The sequence below is a fragment of the Phalangium opilio genome, unplaced genomic scaffold (assembly GCF_054372755.1).
Source record: "Phalangium opilio isolate 3A_F unplaced genomic scaffold, DU_Popi_V2 ptg000200l_1, whole genome shotgun sequence".
Classification (NCBI taxonomy): Eukaryota; Metazoa; Arthropoda; class Arachnida; order Opiliones; family Phalangiidae; genus Phalangium; species Phalangium opilio.
In genome coordinates, this window is record NW_028324213.1 from 2477828 (window position 1) to 2493031 (window position 15204).

Below are 15204 nucleotides of genomic sequence, written 5' to 3' on the forward strand. Positions count from 1 at the left end.
TGGTAAGGCGTGGCATCTCTCTATCCTGGAGGAATAGAACTAGTTTGGTTTGGGTTTAAAACCCTTCAAAAGCATCACAGGATACGTATGATTTTACTTGTAAAATTTCTCAATATGTTAGTATGATACCGCCCACTTAAGATGACTGTCTACACGGTGGTCTGGCATCTCTGGATCATAGAAAGTAGTGACAGATTATTTTTTACGTAATGTATAAAAATAAGAAAGGAAGAATTTCATCCGGACCTCGGTTCGTGGGAAATTTGAGATTTTAAATTTAGCGTCAGGTTTGTGGTGTAAATTAGACTATTTCGATTCCGGGCGTGTGCCATTTAGTTTCTTAGTTTGGGTGGTTTTAAAACAGCGCAACTGTTACAGGCGCGTTACAGCTTGCGCAAATTTGGCTGGTCTATATTAACCTGTCGTTTCTCGTTTGGGGCTGCTAATATCTGGAATTTGATACTTGCCGTTGAGGATTGGGTATAGGATTTGATACCTGCCGTTGGGGGCTGCTATTGGGGGCAATTCTCTAACTGATTTATCGAGTTATCACGTGCGATAACTCGAATTTATCAGGAAAGTGATAAAGTTTCAAAAATTGGTATTCTCTAACTTGAAAACTTAAAATTATCGAACGAACTTTTCGTGTACCACGTCAAGGGTGTTTTGTAATGTGATTGTGGAAAAATACGCGTGGTCATTGTGAACTTCGTTTCTAATCACGTCATTCAACAGTTCATTCTCCAAGTCAATTTTGTCTTCCTAAGAGGGCTTGGCATACTTGACGTTGGTTTTATTCCTGTTATTTTTCGTTGAAAAGAACGATCTCTTCTGGGTATCGACGTTTTTATTATGAGAAGTTGTAGATTTACTTTTCAACTGGCCTTCCAAAGAATATCTCTCCTGTGTGCCAAGGATTTCCAATTCCAGAATGGCGTCAGCACTATTTATATGATTTTTCGCTGTTTACAAGGCATCCGTATTGTTGCATTTGGATATTTTGTCGCACATAGTCATAATTTTGGTCACCAAAAGACTTTAAAAGCGAATTTGCGCAAGCTAGTCTTCCTCAACTTGAGCACTGACGCAGCTTTCCGTTACTTGAGAACATTCGTTTTTACTTTTCTCCTGTCTTTCCCCTTTATCGACTACATCTGTTAAAGGCGTTTGTTCAATCACTTTATTGCGAACTACAAGGTGAATGTGTTTACAAATGTTTGTACCCACAACGGCGTCTGGACAGTTGCAGGAATATGAATGGAGACAAATGTTGCTCTCACGGCACCTAATTTGACAATTTTCGAAGCATTCCGGGTGTTTTTTAACTTTATAAAAGAGGCGATCTAAACACGTAGTGTCGGCGTTGATCGAACGCTGGGTGGCAACCTTCCAAGTGCAACCCGATGTTTGTGACACCAATGACGTCGGAAGCTCGAGAGCAGTTCTATGTCTTTTCGCAATTTTGGAGGACTTCCACGTATGTTTTCCTTTCTCAAGTTTTATCAATCTGTTGATGGCCAGTTTTTTTACAAATTCTTGAAGGAACACGATACATTTATCAAGCCTCTTGCTTCGCTTTCCTCTGAGATAGCTTTCGCCGTACTACAATGTCTTGTGAAAGGATTCCACATACATGTTAGTGTTCACTCCCGATCGTACACGATAGCATTTAGCCCATTCAGTTTTAACGGGAACCCATTCTTTTCTGAAATATTGCCCAAAATCTCGAGTGTCTTCATTTTCCAGGCTTTTCTCCAAAAGAGTTTCAAATTTTGAAGTATCGGGTTCTTCAAGCAGAAGACACTATCCTTTATACAACACCGAAGCTGTATCCTTTCCCCTTATTTTGATTAATTATTTACGCCAATCGTGATGCACATGCCAGTGACATAATAACTTTTTTGGCTCGCAATCAAATACGTCGACAAAACTACTAAAATACTGCGGCGCTTTGTCGGTCATAATAATTCTTGCATTGATGTTACCAATTTGGTTTTTTATTGCTTTGAAGAAAAGAGTCAAGGCTAACCGAAGTTTCCCTATTACTAATTAGCCAAGCTACCGGCACCCCTTCTCTGACTAAAACCGTAATGAGATTAAAGTCATACTGGTTGTAGGGCTGTTCGATACTACTCGATGCCAACTTGGTATCGAGTACTTCAGTCTTTCGATACCGGTATCGAGTACCGTTTTTGGGATCCGATACTGGTATCGAGTAGTTTCGAAAAATCCGAAGCATCGAGTTCTTTATCCCCCTATCTTTTCCCCCTGGAATCGAAGGAACGTTTCTTTTTCAAACTTGCGGCCAATCATTTGCTTTATATTTTAACACGTGAATGTTTCCCTCGTCGACATAGATTAGTCTCTATATTCCATCCCTAGAGTAGACTGACGTCAGACGTAGCTTCTTCAACCATAGCCCATTCGATCGCGCCCAATACTACGCAACCTGCTCGCGCTATAGAATCCCGATCAAAGAATTGGATTTACATATATAAGCGGGACTTTTGAAGAAAATTCGGAGTAACCGAAAATTAATATTAAGTTTTATAGGAGGAGGTATGTTTTTTGGCCAGTTCCTTCGTCCTATTGATACAAATGACCTGAAATTTAACTTAGACGCGTTTCGACGTGTTTTATTATACTTAAAAGGATTCTAGCTTTCAGAAAGTTTATGTGAATAGCGCTAACCATAGATATATATACGGGTCTAGATACCCTACTGAATCGGGGAAAATACGGAGATGACAGCTAGCAGTCGACGCGATTTTCCCGGGGGAAGATACCTAGAGCGCCATCTATCGCTGAATTTTGAAAGCTAAAAAATTGGATAAATAACTTTTGCCAGCGGGCGTGCTGATGCTTTGCAGTAACAGCTGATATTTAAAGAGATTTAAGCGAATGTTTGTTCAAAGTAAAACTATTTCCTAATCTGAAGGGGAGGTCCTCTTATTCTGCTCGTAAGTAAATCATTTTGTAAATAAGAACAACTGTTAACCATCTTTAATGCCTTATTTCACTAACATTTCATTAAAAACACTACTTCTACTACATAAAAACTATTTATTTCACTTAAGAACATAATTACACGTATAAAGGAGATCAGAAATACGTAAAGCTATTTGAAAAGTTAAGCCTAATTTGAATTTCCCGCTCTTTTCATATTCGAATTTCCCGCGCTTTCCATATTCGAATTTTTCGTTTTTTTGTTTCTTGAAACTCTCAATAGATGGCGTTTGGATCTAATTCCCCCGCCGTAAAGCGTCGACTGCTAGTTCTCACCTCCGCATTTTTTAAAGGGCCTAACAGAGGGGAAGTGTATCTAGACCCGTATATATATCTATGGCGCTAACTAAACTTAAATCACATCTTAAACATTAGATTAAATAAATTTAAATTAAATGTTAAAATATTGCAGCAATGCTTTTCCAAGAAATAAAAACTAATAACATAGCTTATTATAATTAAATACGCAAAATCTATCATAGGTGGCGCTTTAAAAAAAGTACTCGATACTTTGGGTATCGAGTATTTTTTTCTCCGATACCGATACCCGGTATCGAGTACAATATTCAGTATTCGATACCGGTATCCATACCAAAAATCTTCGATACTCCCAGCCCTAACTGTTTGGTTCCGTGAGTGGCATCTAAGCAAATTATATCTTTGCCGAACTTTAGGAACATGTTTCTTTGGAAGTCGCGGTCATAATACCCAAGGCAAAGTCATTAGAGTTTTAAGTGCATGTTTCTTCAGCAGAATGTACCAGGGTTTTTTTCTTCTTGTCTTTTATAGAGAATTATGCTCTTATCTTTTTTTAAATCCTCTAAGAAATACGCGTCTACGCTCTGGTGGTCTTTGGCGTGTTTTTCTATTTTTTGAATTCCATATGCATTTGCTATATTTAAGATATCTCTCTTTGTGCACAAATGTTGCCTTTCAAGCTGGCTCTCTGTTCCAGAGAAAATGTTTTTCAAAACTCTATGGCTTTCAATTCCTTGGTTTAATTGGCTGGCTATAGACTTTCTATCGTTTTTTGGATTGGGTATATGAGCCAGTTTTTGGTCATGCCCGTAATGAGTATGCGTTATAGTGGCAGCAACCTTCTCGGAAGAATGTTTCCTTTCAACCTTAATGCTGGCGGTGCAGTTTGAACCAATTTTCGACAGGCCCTGTGATTTTTGCAAACGTTTTCCCGATGACTGTGACGCGTAACAGCCTGATCGATTACAATAGAAGTATTCCACAGTCCCAATTGAATTCTTTTTGACTTTATCCAAAATAAAAGATGAAGTTGTTCGCTTTTCGTAAAGATCCTTCCAATCTTCAAACTCTATGCGCAGAAAACGGATTAACCTTCAGCACGGTAATTAACTGATAATACAGGCACAATGTTTACAACTTTTAATAATCGACGACATGACGGGATATCATAAGTTTAAGTATGACCTCGACAGGTTGTATCAAATAATACGTCTTATTATGATAAGACGTACTCTCCGCAATAACCACTATCAAACGGACCATATTAATTTTATAAACTTATGGTAATACATATAGAAACAATCCCGATTTATTTACACCGTTAAAGATGAATTAGTAGAGCGCGAGACAACGTACTCTCCTTGCGCACTGATGCCGAGGTAAGAAGAGGTGGAGGTTACAAAAAGCCTGGACTTACACTTAATGAAGCAAACAATGAAGCCCTTTTGAAGTTAAGACAATGACAATTTAACACAGTTATAAATACATGTAAACACGAGAACAAAACGTGCGCGCGTGTTGACTTTACGTCTTTAACACAAAGTCAGCTTGGGAAGGGGAGTGAGTTTTATACGCCTTCAGAATTACGACTTTCAAATTTGATAACCACAAGTGGAAAACAATAAAACAAACTTGCCAATATGTTCAAATAATTTAAAAAATTACGTTGTATTGATTTAAAAGCGTGAAACTTAGAGTTAATAATTTCCAAATGTAATTTTTTCTGTATTTGGTTTAAATTAGCTTGGAAAAGATCGAAAACTGATGGCAAATTAAAAAAACTACTACCTTCTCGAAAGCTAACTATATAGTTTTACGAAAGATACCTGTATAGAACTCAAATTCTTTGGTTTCATTCTCAATCTTTAAATCGTGGGATGATTTTAAGTGAGTGATAAAATCTGCACTATACTTGAAAGTTGAGGAACAATCCTGTTCATTACATTTGAAATTTCCAGGCTGACATTCTTTTTTAACATGTTCGCATTTCCGTCTATGGGTAAAATATGCATTTTTCGACGCAAATATTTTGCCGCAATCACAAGGTTTTTCAAATTTCGTCCTTTCTGAATCCATTTTATTAATTTATTACAATATCGTACGTTTAAAGACCAGGAATTGACTGTTCACACACGCAATAACGAAAGTACCTTTCAACCAATTTTCCAAAAAGCGCGGGACAATACGACATAAGCAGACGACTAATATGAGGGAAACAGTAATTGGGCGAGAACGAAAGACCTGACTCGTGACACTTACGGGCCTTCTTATTGGCTAGACAACTTTGGTACTGGTCGGATAGTCTCTATCGATGGGTCAAAAAGTTGAGCTAGCAAAAATTCGTCACTGATCAATTTTATATTTGGTGATTCAACTTGTCCAAATTCTGTTCACAAGATCGAACTAGTTTACTCACTAAAAATTTACTCGTCTAAATGAGTCAAAAAGTTGTATCGTCTGAATAGGCCTTAAGATTACCGGGGGTAGAGGCAGGCCTGCCAGCTTTGCTCGAGCCCCGCTCCCGTGTTAAAAAACGACGCCTCTAGTTCCGACCATGGATAAAGAATGCGCGTGAGCTTGAAATTGCTTTCCACGACGCTATAGGATCGGCAACTCCCTATATCGGACGGCAGCCGACTTCTGTGTACATTCTCTGTTACAACATCGGTTGTCAGCACGCGCAAAGCTAGGTCTCTATGTAACCTATCTTTGCGCGTGCTGACAAGAGACAAAGAACTTGAGGATTATAAAAAAATGATAATTTCAGAAAAATAGTGGAATAAAATCTTTATTTCTTAAAATTCTAGAATAAAAATTTTTTTAAAACAAGTGTTGCTAAAATTGTCTACTTTATTTTTTTTCCTTCTTTATATTTTAGAGATAAATAATGCGTGTTGGCCTCCTCCTGATACTGTTGAGATGTTTCTCTTCTTTAGAACTCTCATACGAATCTCCTTGGGCTTTGAAACATCCGCTTATGAATTGTGTCCTAACATACTGCTTAAAATTTGATTTAAAAATTTAAAATTTGATTTAAAATTTTTATTTACAAATTTAAAATTTGATTTAAAATTTTTATTTACAAATTTAAAATTTGATTTAAAATTTTTATTTACAAATTTAAAATTTGATTTAAAATTTTTATTTACAAATTTAATTTAAAAATTTAAAAATTTAATTAGCAAATTTAAAAATTTAATTTAAAAATTTAAAAATTTAATTAGCAAATTTAAAAATTTAATTTACAAATTTAAAAATTTAAATTAAAAATTTAATAATTTAAAAATTTAAATTAAAAATTTAAATTAAAAATTTAAATTAAAAATTTAAATTAAAAATTTAAATTAAAAATTTAAATTAAAAATTTAAATTAAAAATTTAATAATTTAATAATTTAAAAATTTAATAATTTAAAAAATTTAATAATTTAAAAATCTATTTTAATAATTTAAAAAATTTAATAATTTAAAAATCTAATTTAATAATTTAAAAATCTAATTTAATAATTTAAAAATCTAATTTAATAATTTAAAAATCTAATTTAATAATTTGAAAATCTAATTTAATAATTTAAAAATCTAATTTAATAATTTAAAAATCTAATTTAATAATTTAAAAATCTAATTTAAAATAAGGTAGCGCATTTTCCACATTGTGCTTTATCGGCATAGAGACAATTCCAAGAATGCGCTCGAAATTCATCAAAGTCGTGGAAATTATCTTTACAATTTGGGCATTTGTAAACTTTGGGTTCTTCCTTCTTCTCGTTACGAACTACGCAATCGTTTTTATGCGTTTTATAAACATCGAAGTCGGTGAAAGTAACTTGGCAAAACTTGCAAAACGCGAAAAAACTCGATATCCGTTTTTTGGTTTTAGGACAATTTAATTGATGTTGTAAATTTAAATGCTCCGTTTTGAAAGTTAGTGGGCACGATGGACATTTTAGTTCCGATAGGGGGAACCGGAGTATTGGCTTGGCCTTGTCACACAATTTTTGGTGGTTGTTTCTCTCGTCCTCCTCTTCGAGAGGGACTAAACAAAATTCGCAAGGGTATGTCATCCTGGAGGTCAATGGCATTTCGGGGTCCAAGTCGATGTTAGCTTCGTTTTCAGACGCGTTTCCGTCATTTACTGTTTTTCCCGGGGTTTCAACGTCACTCGGAATGCTTTGGTGGCTTTCAGCATCGCTGAAAACGGCGTTACTCCTGGATTTTCTCCGGTCCTCTCGCTTCCGGCAGTTGGGTTTATGGTCCTTCATGTAGGATTTCAAGTCGAACTCTTCCTTGCAATATTTGCACCACCAGCGAATGAAAAATTCAGTGTTTGACGATGGACATTTTAGTTCCGATAGGGGGAACCGGAGTATTTGCTTGGCCTTGTCACACAATTTTTGGTGGTTGTTTAAAAATTTAAAAATTTAATATAAAATTTAAAAATTAATATAAAATTTAAAAATTAATATAAAATTTAAAATTTAAAAATTTTAAAATTTAAAAATTTTAAAATTTAAAAATTTAAAAATTTAAAAATTTGAAAATTTTAAAATTTAAAAATTTTAAAATCTAAAAATTTTAAAATTTAAAAATTTAATTTAAAAATTTAAAAATTTAAAAATCTAAAAATTTAAAAATTTAAAAATCTAAAAATTTAAAAATTTAAAAATCTAAAAATTTAAAAATCTAAAAATTTAATTTAAAATTTAAAAATTTAATTTAAAATTTAAAAATTTAATTTAAAATTTAAAAATTTAATTTAAAATTTAAAAATTTAATTTAAAATTTAAAAATTTAATTTAAAATTTAAAAATTTAATTTAAAATTTAAAAATTTAATTTAAAATTTTAAAATTTAAAAATTTAATTTAAAATTTAAAAATTTAATTTAAAATTTAAAAATTTAATTTAAAATTTAAAAATTTAATTTAAAATTTAAAAATTTAATTTAAAATTTAAAAATTTAATTTAAAATTTAAAAATTTAATTTAAAATTTAAAAATTTAATTTAAAATTTAAAAATTTAATTTAAAATTTAAAAATTTAATTTAAAATTTAAAAATCTAATTTAACATCACGAGTTAACCTTCTCAAGGCCCCATCGTCAATATTATTCCAGGCAGCGCAGCGGTGTATAATTCCAAGGCCTTGGCATGAAACGATATCTCAATATTTGCCGTCTAAAAAATGGCTTTCAAATCTTTTATTTTTTGCTCTTCAAAATCTTCAATTTCATTTTCAAATTGTCGACTAAAGCTGATTCTGTTGAGGCTTCCATAAAATCGTTATCAGCCTATGTAACATTAATAACCCAAGTTTAAAGGTTATTATAAAACAGTTTATTTAAATGCACAAATGATAAAAACCTTAGTCTGCAAAATAATAAAAAAAAAGAAAATTTGGGGTTAAAATATTAAAAAAATAGTTAAACAAATAATATAGTAAAATACTTAAAGAATGGGTATTATTATGATAGAATATATCCATAAAGTTTACTCACACAACTGATTGCCAATTGGTGGGATAACGTTGTTCCCTGACTTTATTCAAGTGATTTGTGCGTGCAAGTTCCCTTGTCCTAAGATCTTCTTTGGCTCGCGTACAAATGCTGTCGTATTTAGATGTTTTGAACAATTCCGCTATCAATTCGTTCAATCTAAATGATGAAATTAGGCTTAATCAAAGACTGAAAATGTTTCTTTTGAGATTTAGGCCTAGGCTAATTACCTCGGCCGTTCCATAGTCTTGTAAAGTGATGGCTAAATTATCAGCAAATGGAAGTAGCGCAGTTTGTGAAGTCAAATTTAGTTTCTCATGTTCAGCGAAATTTAAGATACATTTGGATAGTTCATCTCCTTTATCCCTAACGCTGCTGGATAATTTTCCTAAATAATCCGATAAGCCTCGGCAGATTTCCGAAAGATGTTTTTCTACTACTCCAATTCGATTACCAACGAGTCTAACTTGAATTTCACTATTTAGCGGAACATAATTGATTTTAATAGCGAACCACTACCACGCCACCCAGCTCTATAATCCATTATTTATACAATGAAATCGGTTTTCAAAATCACGCCCAAGTAACCACGCTTCTCAAAAGGTTTTTGAAATTGACGGCGAAACAACAAACTGCAAAGAATAGACCTAAATCGTAAGCAGACGAAAGGTCACGAGGAATGTGATGCTGTCAGCAATCTGCCACCATGGAGCAATATTGGTATAGACGTGAATACATTTAAGGCAATTTTAATAGAAATACCATTATCACTCCACTAAAACTACTCCATAGAAAACGGCAAAAAATGTAAGCCTATTAAGGGCCAGCGCCGATTGGATGGCCAACTATATGACGGTGATTGGCTTGATTACCGAGTTGTATTTAAAGCGCGAAAAATGGTTGTTGTTTCTGAGTCGTGACACGGTTTTGGTGTTTGCTAGATAGTGCTTTTACCTATTTAGTTTTAAATCTTTTAATTGTCTAAATTCGCGCACCAGTTATTAAGTTTAATATTATTTTCACGTCGCTAGATTCTCACCAATTTACTTCAATGCCACCCAAGAGTAAAAAATCATCCAAGAAAGTAAAGCAACAAAATGAAGGCAACTCATGGTTTGAAAACATTGAGGCGCTATGCCAAAATGAAATTGGTAAACTTAAAAGAGATTTCGACGCCAAAATAAAAACATGACTGATGAATTTCAACTAGCTGAAGAGCAAATACCAAGGGTAAGATTGTAACTAATCAAAACGGTAAAAATTTGTATAACACATGTAACGTGTTACATTGTCTCATTGTAGGAAGTTATAGGACAGATTAAAGTGGGCGACGCTTTAAAATTTGGTAGTAGATTATTAACTTCCATCGCATTGTAATCTTCTAGTTACTGGTAATTACTAATGTGTGATTCTAAAATGGTGGTAGAACCGAACTACTGCGGGTTCTATGAGCGATTTTAAGTCGAAAATGTTCTACGGCATTTTGTCATCCAGGCCACCGTTTAAAAGTTATGATAAGGATCATTTACGGATGACCCCTTAAAATTAATTAAATTAATCAAAAGCTCGGCGGGTTGAATACATTTTTTAAGGGGACTCACGTGTTTAGTAATCGCGCGCGCGATTTTCTTCCTCGTGAACTCCATAAAGAAGTCCTCCACCAATGTAAGCTTGAAAATGGGTTCAAATGGGAAGATTCATGCCGAATTGAGAAAAACCTAACCCAATGGGGAAATGCATGAAAATTTATTAAAAAAAGGACCAAATGGGAAGATTCTTGCCGGATTGAGAAAAACCTAACAAACAATCAACAAAGGTTTAATGACGAAGAAACCCTTCGCGCAAGGATCCTTTTTGCGTTTGACATCATCAGGCAAAGTGGCGAGACAAGGAGGGCATGCTTTTCCATAGTCCGCCGATCACGGCTATGCGTAGACCATGAAGGGGGAAATTTCCAGCAATTCCTATAAGAATCCGAGAGAGGTATGCTCGACCACTTCGCCCTCGCCTGGGAAATGCTTTGGTTCATTCCTAGCTTCCTGCATTACTTCTGATTGCCGCGGTTACATTACTGGAGACTGAGTTTTGAGAATCGAATGTGAGAAAATCTAGTCAGACTCTCATTCCTTCCAAATTCCAACTGACTTTACAGTTAGTTGCAATCCGGCCACGAAAGCAAACAAAAGCCAGCGATTCATCAAGTTTTGAGAATCGAATGTGAGAACATCTAGTCAGACTCTCATTCCATGAGGCAAAACACGCTACACCGCCAAAAACTGGCATTTAGTTGATTTCTTAATTTGCCTTCTGACTTTACAATTTTTACGTTACATTGCAGTAGAGCCCATGTGTTCCGTAACTTCTTACTCCATTGACTATCAAATTGTTAAAATTAAGTTTTGATCCACTTTAAACAAAAATACGTGTAATTTTGCTTGAAAAGCTTCACTTCTTTTTGCGATTCTCAGAAGAGAGTGGAAATATAAAATTAAACCTTTGTTGATTGTTTGTTAGGTTTTTCTCAATCAGGCAAGAATCTTCCCATTTGAACCCATTTTCAAGCTTACATTGGTGGAGGACTTCTTTATGGAGTTCACGAGGAAGAAAATCGCGCGCGCGATTACTAAACACGTGAGTCCCCTTAAAAAATTTATTCAACCCGCCGGGCTTTTGATTAATTTAATTAATTTTAAGGGGTCATCCGTAAATGATTCTTATCATAACTTTTAAACGGTGGCCTGGATGACAAAATGCCATAGAACATTTTCGACTTAAAATCGCTCATAGAACCCGCAGTAGTTCTGTTATACCACCATTTTAGAATCACCCTGTATAATTAATTTCATGTATTCTAGAATAATTAAATTTAATTTGATCATATCTTCTATAATATTAATGTTTTCATGGACATGAGTTTTAATTTCAATAGGGATATCTCAATTGTGACGTCAGTGCAAAGGTAAAATGTCAGGGGCTTACCTTTGACAGTGGGTGGCCGTGTCTGGTACCACTTTGGTTCTATGGGAAAATACTGCGTGGGTGACGTCACACTAAAGCTTCTGAAATGGCTCTAATTTGAATAATAAAGAATTTATACCGAGTAGACAACAAAGACTTCAGACTTCATTACCAATCTATATCTATATAAATCAAAGTCCTGACTGACTGACTGACTGACAGACTGACTGATAATAAACGCCCAGCCCAAACCGCTTGTAGTAGGCGCGTACTAAGAGAGATTTCCCCCCAATCCGTCGCTATCTTAAAAAATGGCGCCCAGAAATGTAAAAAATATTCTCTATGTAATTAAGTACGCGCGTTTCAACCGATTTCACAAATATTTAGTACACTGGTTTCCTTTAACCTATAGACGGGCTGGATGGGTTCTATTTGTTGCCATTATTTTAAATGGCGGCCAAAAACTCAAAACCCGTCTTTAAAGAATAATGTCCGCGTGAAAAATAATATAAAATGTCCCGACGGGCTGACGGGCAACGCCGAGTGCCCTCGCTCCTAGGGTGCTACAAAAATATCAGTCATCAGTAAAATCTACCCATTCTTTATATCATTTTGATGGAAGTTCTTATTACACGCGAGCGACGCCGCGGGTAACAGCTAGTTAACAATAAACAAATCAATCAATTAATATTTAAGCAAGTAGTAAACTAGAAGTAAAGTGCTCTAGCATGGGGTAATATAAAGGTATTATTGTCTATTTTTTCACCGAGGGTTTAAGGCCTATTTTCAAAACGAAATATGTTTTTCACTGAAATATTTTTTCCTATTTTCAAATAGGCCTAGTAATTAATTTTTAACTAAAATATCTTCCGTCTCCCTATTTAGTCCCGCAAGTACTAGGCATAAGCCTTTGACAGCGCCTCACCACTGTTTATTAAGACAAAAAGTAGGCCCGAAAGGTTTTTGAAAAATCATGTGACCTTAATAGACCAGGAAAAAAAAATACCCCTGGAAGTTTTGTTTTCCCTCAGTAGTACTGGATTTGAGGTCGAGAGGGGAGGTATAAGGGGTGTAGAACTTAATTCAGTTCAGTTCAGTTTAAAAAATGATGCTTACTCCTAGAAAGGTGAGCATTCATCTGCTCTAATGGAGCTTTTAGAAAGCCGAGGCTTACGTGTAGAAATCCAAGTTACAAACAACTTTCATTAAATTAACCGCTTTAAATTGATTTTATAAATAATGAATAAGTTAAATATGAAAGGAGGTTCAGTATGTTGCGTAAAGAACTGTACTAATAACAGCCGCGGTCATCGTTCTTTACTGGAAAAAAAAAGTTTTCATAAGCTACCTAAAGATCCCATTTTAAGAAACGAGTGGATTTCAAGAATTCAGAGTAGTTATGAAGATGATGATGTTGTAGCTAAACCTCAAAGAAGAATTATTTGGCAACCAAAAAGACAAGTGTCGTATGTGGTGTGCACTTCAATTCAAGTGGAATCAAGCAAAGAGATGACATTTTACCAGTCTACCTAGGGAACCGTTATTACCCTTCAAATGTGCAACTATCAGCTACGAAACTTGATGATGACCCAGAAGGTTTAATCCAGAATATTGGTTCTGAAGTGGAGATAGGACAAGCCGTTGTTGAAGAATGTGCAATTAAGCTTTCAAACAAAGACGAGCTTTTAAAGATTAGTAACTTTGGTATGTTAATATTCATTATTTTTTATCTTGAATGTTTGCTCATTAAAGCTTTTTCCCAGATCATGTATATTTTCTTCCTGAGGACCCCCGTCAAGTGAAAGAACAGCTCACATCAGCGCTGTCTCATATAAAAGAGTTGGAAAAAAAGTTTCACGTCTGCAAACGTTTTTGGAAAATTCCAAGAAAGAGAATATTTCTCTTCGTGTTACGATTAGGCGATTGCAACAAGACCCACAGAAAAATTCCACAGGCAATTTTTCTTTCACTACAATTTCGAAAGATTGTAAGCAATTGAAGTACTACACTGGCTTTGCATCTACTGAAGAATATAACACACTTTATGCCCAAATTGAACCTGAATTGGCAAACTTACGATTATTCAACAATGGGGTTGGATATGAGAGGAAAGTTAAACGACCATGCAGTAGTGAGTCAACCAAAGGCCGCCCAATGTCCCTTGATTTCAAAAACCAGCTATTTTTAACATTATGCAAGATTCGAGTAGGGCTACCAAATAAAGATTTGGCCTATCCGTTTGGGATATCAAAAACTACTGTTAACAACTATTTTACGACGTGGTTGGATATGTTATATAAAAAGCTGACGCGCATCCCTATTTGGCCATCAAGGAAAGTGGTAGACGATTACATGCCCATTGAATTTAAGGAAAAATTTCCAAGTACAAGAGTCATAATCGACTGCACGGAATTTTTTATTGAGACGCCGAGTAGTTATGCTGTACAGAGTGACACATATTCAAATTACAAGCGACATAATACAGCTAAAGGTTTGATTGGAATAACTCCAAATGGGTTCATATCATTTGTCTCAACTTTGGCTCCAGGTAGGATGTCTGACTCTGAGTTGACTATAGAAAGTGGTTTGCTAGCCTTATTAGAGCCAAATGACTCGGTCATGGCAGACCGTGGATTTCTAGTAGCAGACGTCTTGAAGACAAAAGGAGTAGGACTAAATATACCTCCTTTCCTTGGAGGAAAACCTCAGCTATCTCTTGCAGATGAACAAATTACCAGAGAAATTGCAGCAGTTAGAATTCACGTTGAACGTGTTATTAAAGAATTGAAAGACTTTCGTATATTGAAATTTACTTTCCCAAATTCAATGAGTGCCAGTCTTGACAAAATTTGGAAAGTATCCTGTTATTTAGTTAATTTAATTTCTGAGCCACTTCTCGACGTGACAAGGAAAAGAAAGGATAAATAAGAACGTTCTTTTTATTGGTTTACACTTTTTGGTATAACAAAATAAAAATTCAAATTTGGTATTCATTGACTTTGAACCCAAGTCTTACACTCACTGAAAACAATGACTTAACAATATCACAAGTTTAGGGACTTAACAATATCACAAGTTTAGGGACTTAACAATATCACAAGTTTAGGGACTTAACAATATCACAAGTTTAGGGACTTAACAATATCACAAGTCTAGGGACTTAACAATATCACAAGTCTAGGGACTTAACAATATCACAAGTCTAGGGACTTAACAATATCACAAGTCTAGGGACTTAACAATATCACAAGTCTAGGGACTTAATAAAATGACTGAAGAAAAAAGTGTAAAGTTTAGGTAACATTACTTCAAAAAATAGTTTAGAGTCAAATGAGATTCTTTCACGATAACCATCTTTCCCAGTATCTACATACAAATCACAGAAAGAAAGCCCTGAAACTCCTAATTGACCCTGTATTTGGTAATAATAATCATGTGTTCGGTTTAACATAATTTTGCCAGTCTTATCTTTCTTAAGACATGTTTTTAA

At 34.5% G+C, this 15204-nt stretch overlaps 2 protein-coding genes and 1 pseudogene across 2 annotated transcripts; 2 read left to right on the forward strand and 1 right to left on the reverse strand.

Annotated features, from left to right (window-relative positions):
- Positions 1 to 1059: 1059 nt before the first annotated feature.
- LOC149622085 (uncharacterized) lies at positions 1060 to 5340 on the reverse strand. Its single transcript, XM_089853668.1, has 6 exons — positions 5091 to 5340; positions 3767 to 4333; positions 2047 to 2268; positions 1863 to 2003; positions 1660 to 1787; positions 1060 to 1602 (listed from the first exon to the last, which is right to left on the reverse strand). The coding sequence occupies exons 1-6, from the start codon at positions 5338 to 5340 to the stop codon at positions 1060 to 1062; spliced, it is 1851 nt and encodes a 616-aa protein (XP_089709794.1).
- Positions 5341 to 12864: 7524 nt separating this feature from the next.
- On the forward strand, positions 12865 to 13560 carry LOC149622086 (uncharacterized; annotated as a pseudogene).
- Positions 13561 to 13583: 23 nt separating this feature from the next.
- On the forward strand, positions 13584 to 14703 carry LOC149622087 (uncharacterized; the record flags this gene model as incomplete). The annotated part of the gene is made up of 1 exon (XM_089853669.1): positions 13584 to 14703. A coding segment is annotated over one exon (1059 nt), but the record flags the coding sequence as incomplete, so codon positions are not given.
- Between the last annotated feature and the right edge of the window lie 501 nt (positions 14704 to 15204).

Bases quoted from the DNA above. Each gene is read 5' to 3' on its own strand.
- LOC149622085 (XM_089853668.1), bottom strand. From the start codon at position 5,340: ATGGATTCAGAAAGGACGAAATTTGAAAAACCTTGTGATTGCGGCAAA. The intron at 4,334-5,090 runs GTATCTTTCGTA...TTCTGCGCATAG, and splicing joins AGAATTTGAGTTCTATACAG to AGTTTGAAGATTGGAAGGAT. The intron at 2,269-3,766 runs GTACATTCTGCT...CTTCGATTCCAG, and splicing joins ACAAGAAGAAAAAAACCCTG to GGGGAAAAGATAGGGGGATA.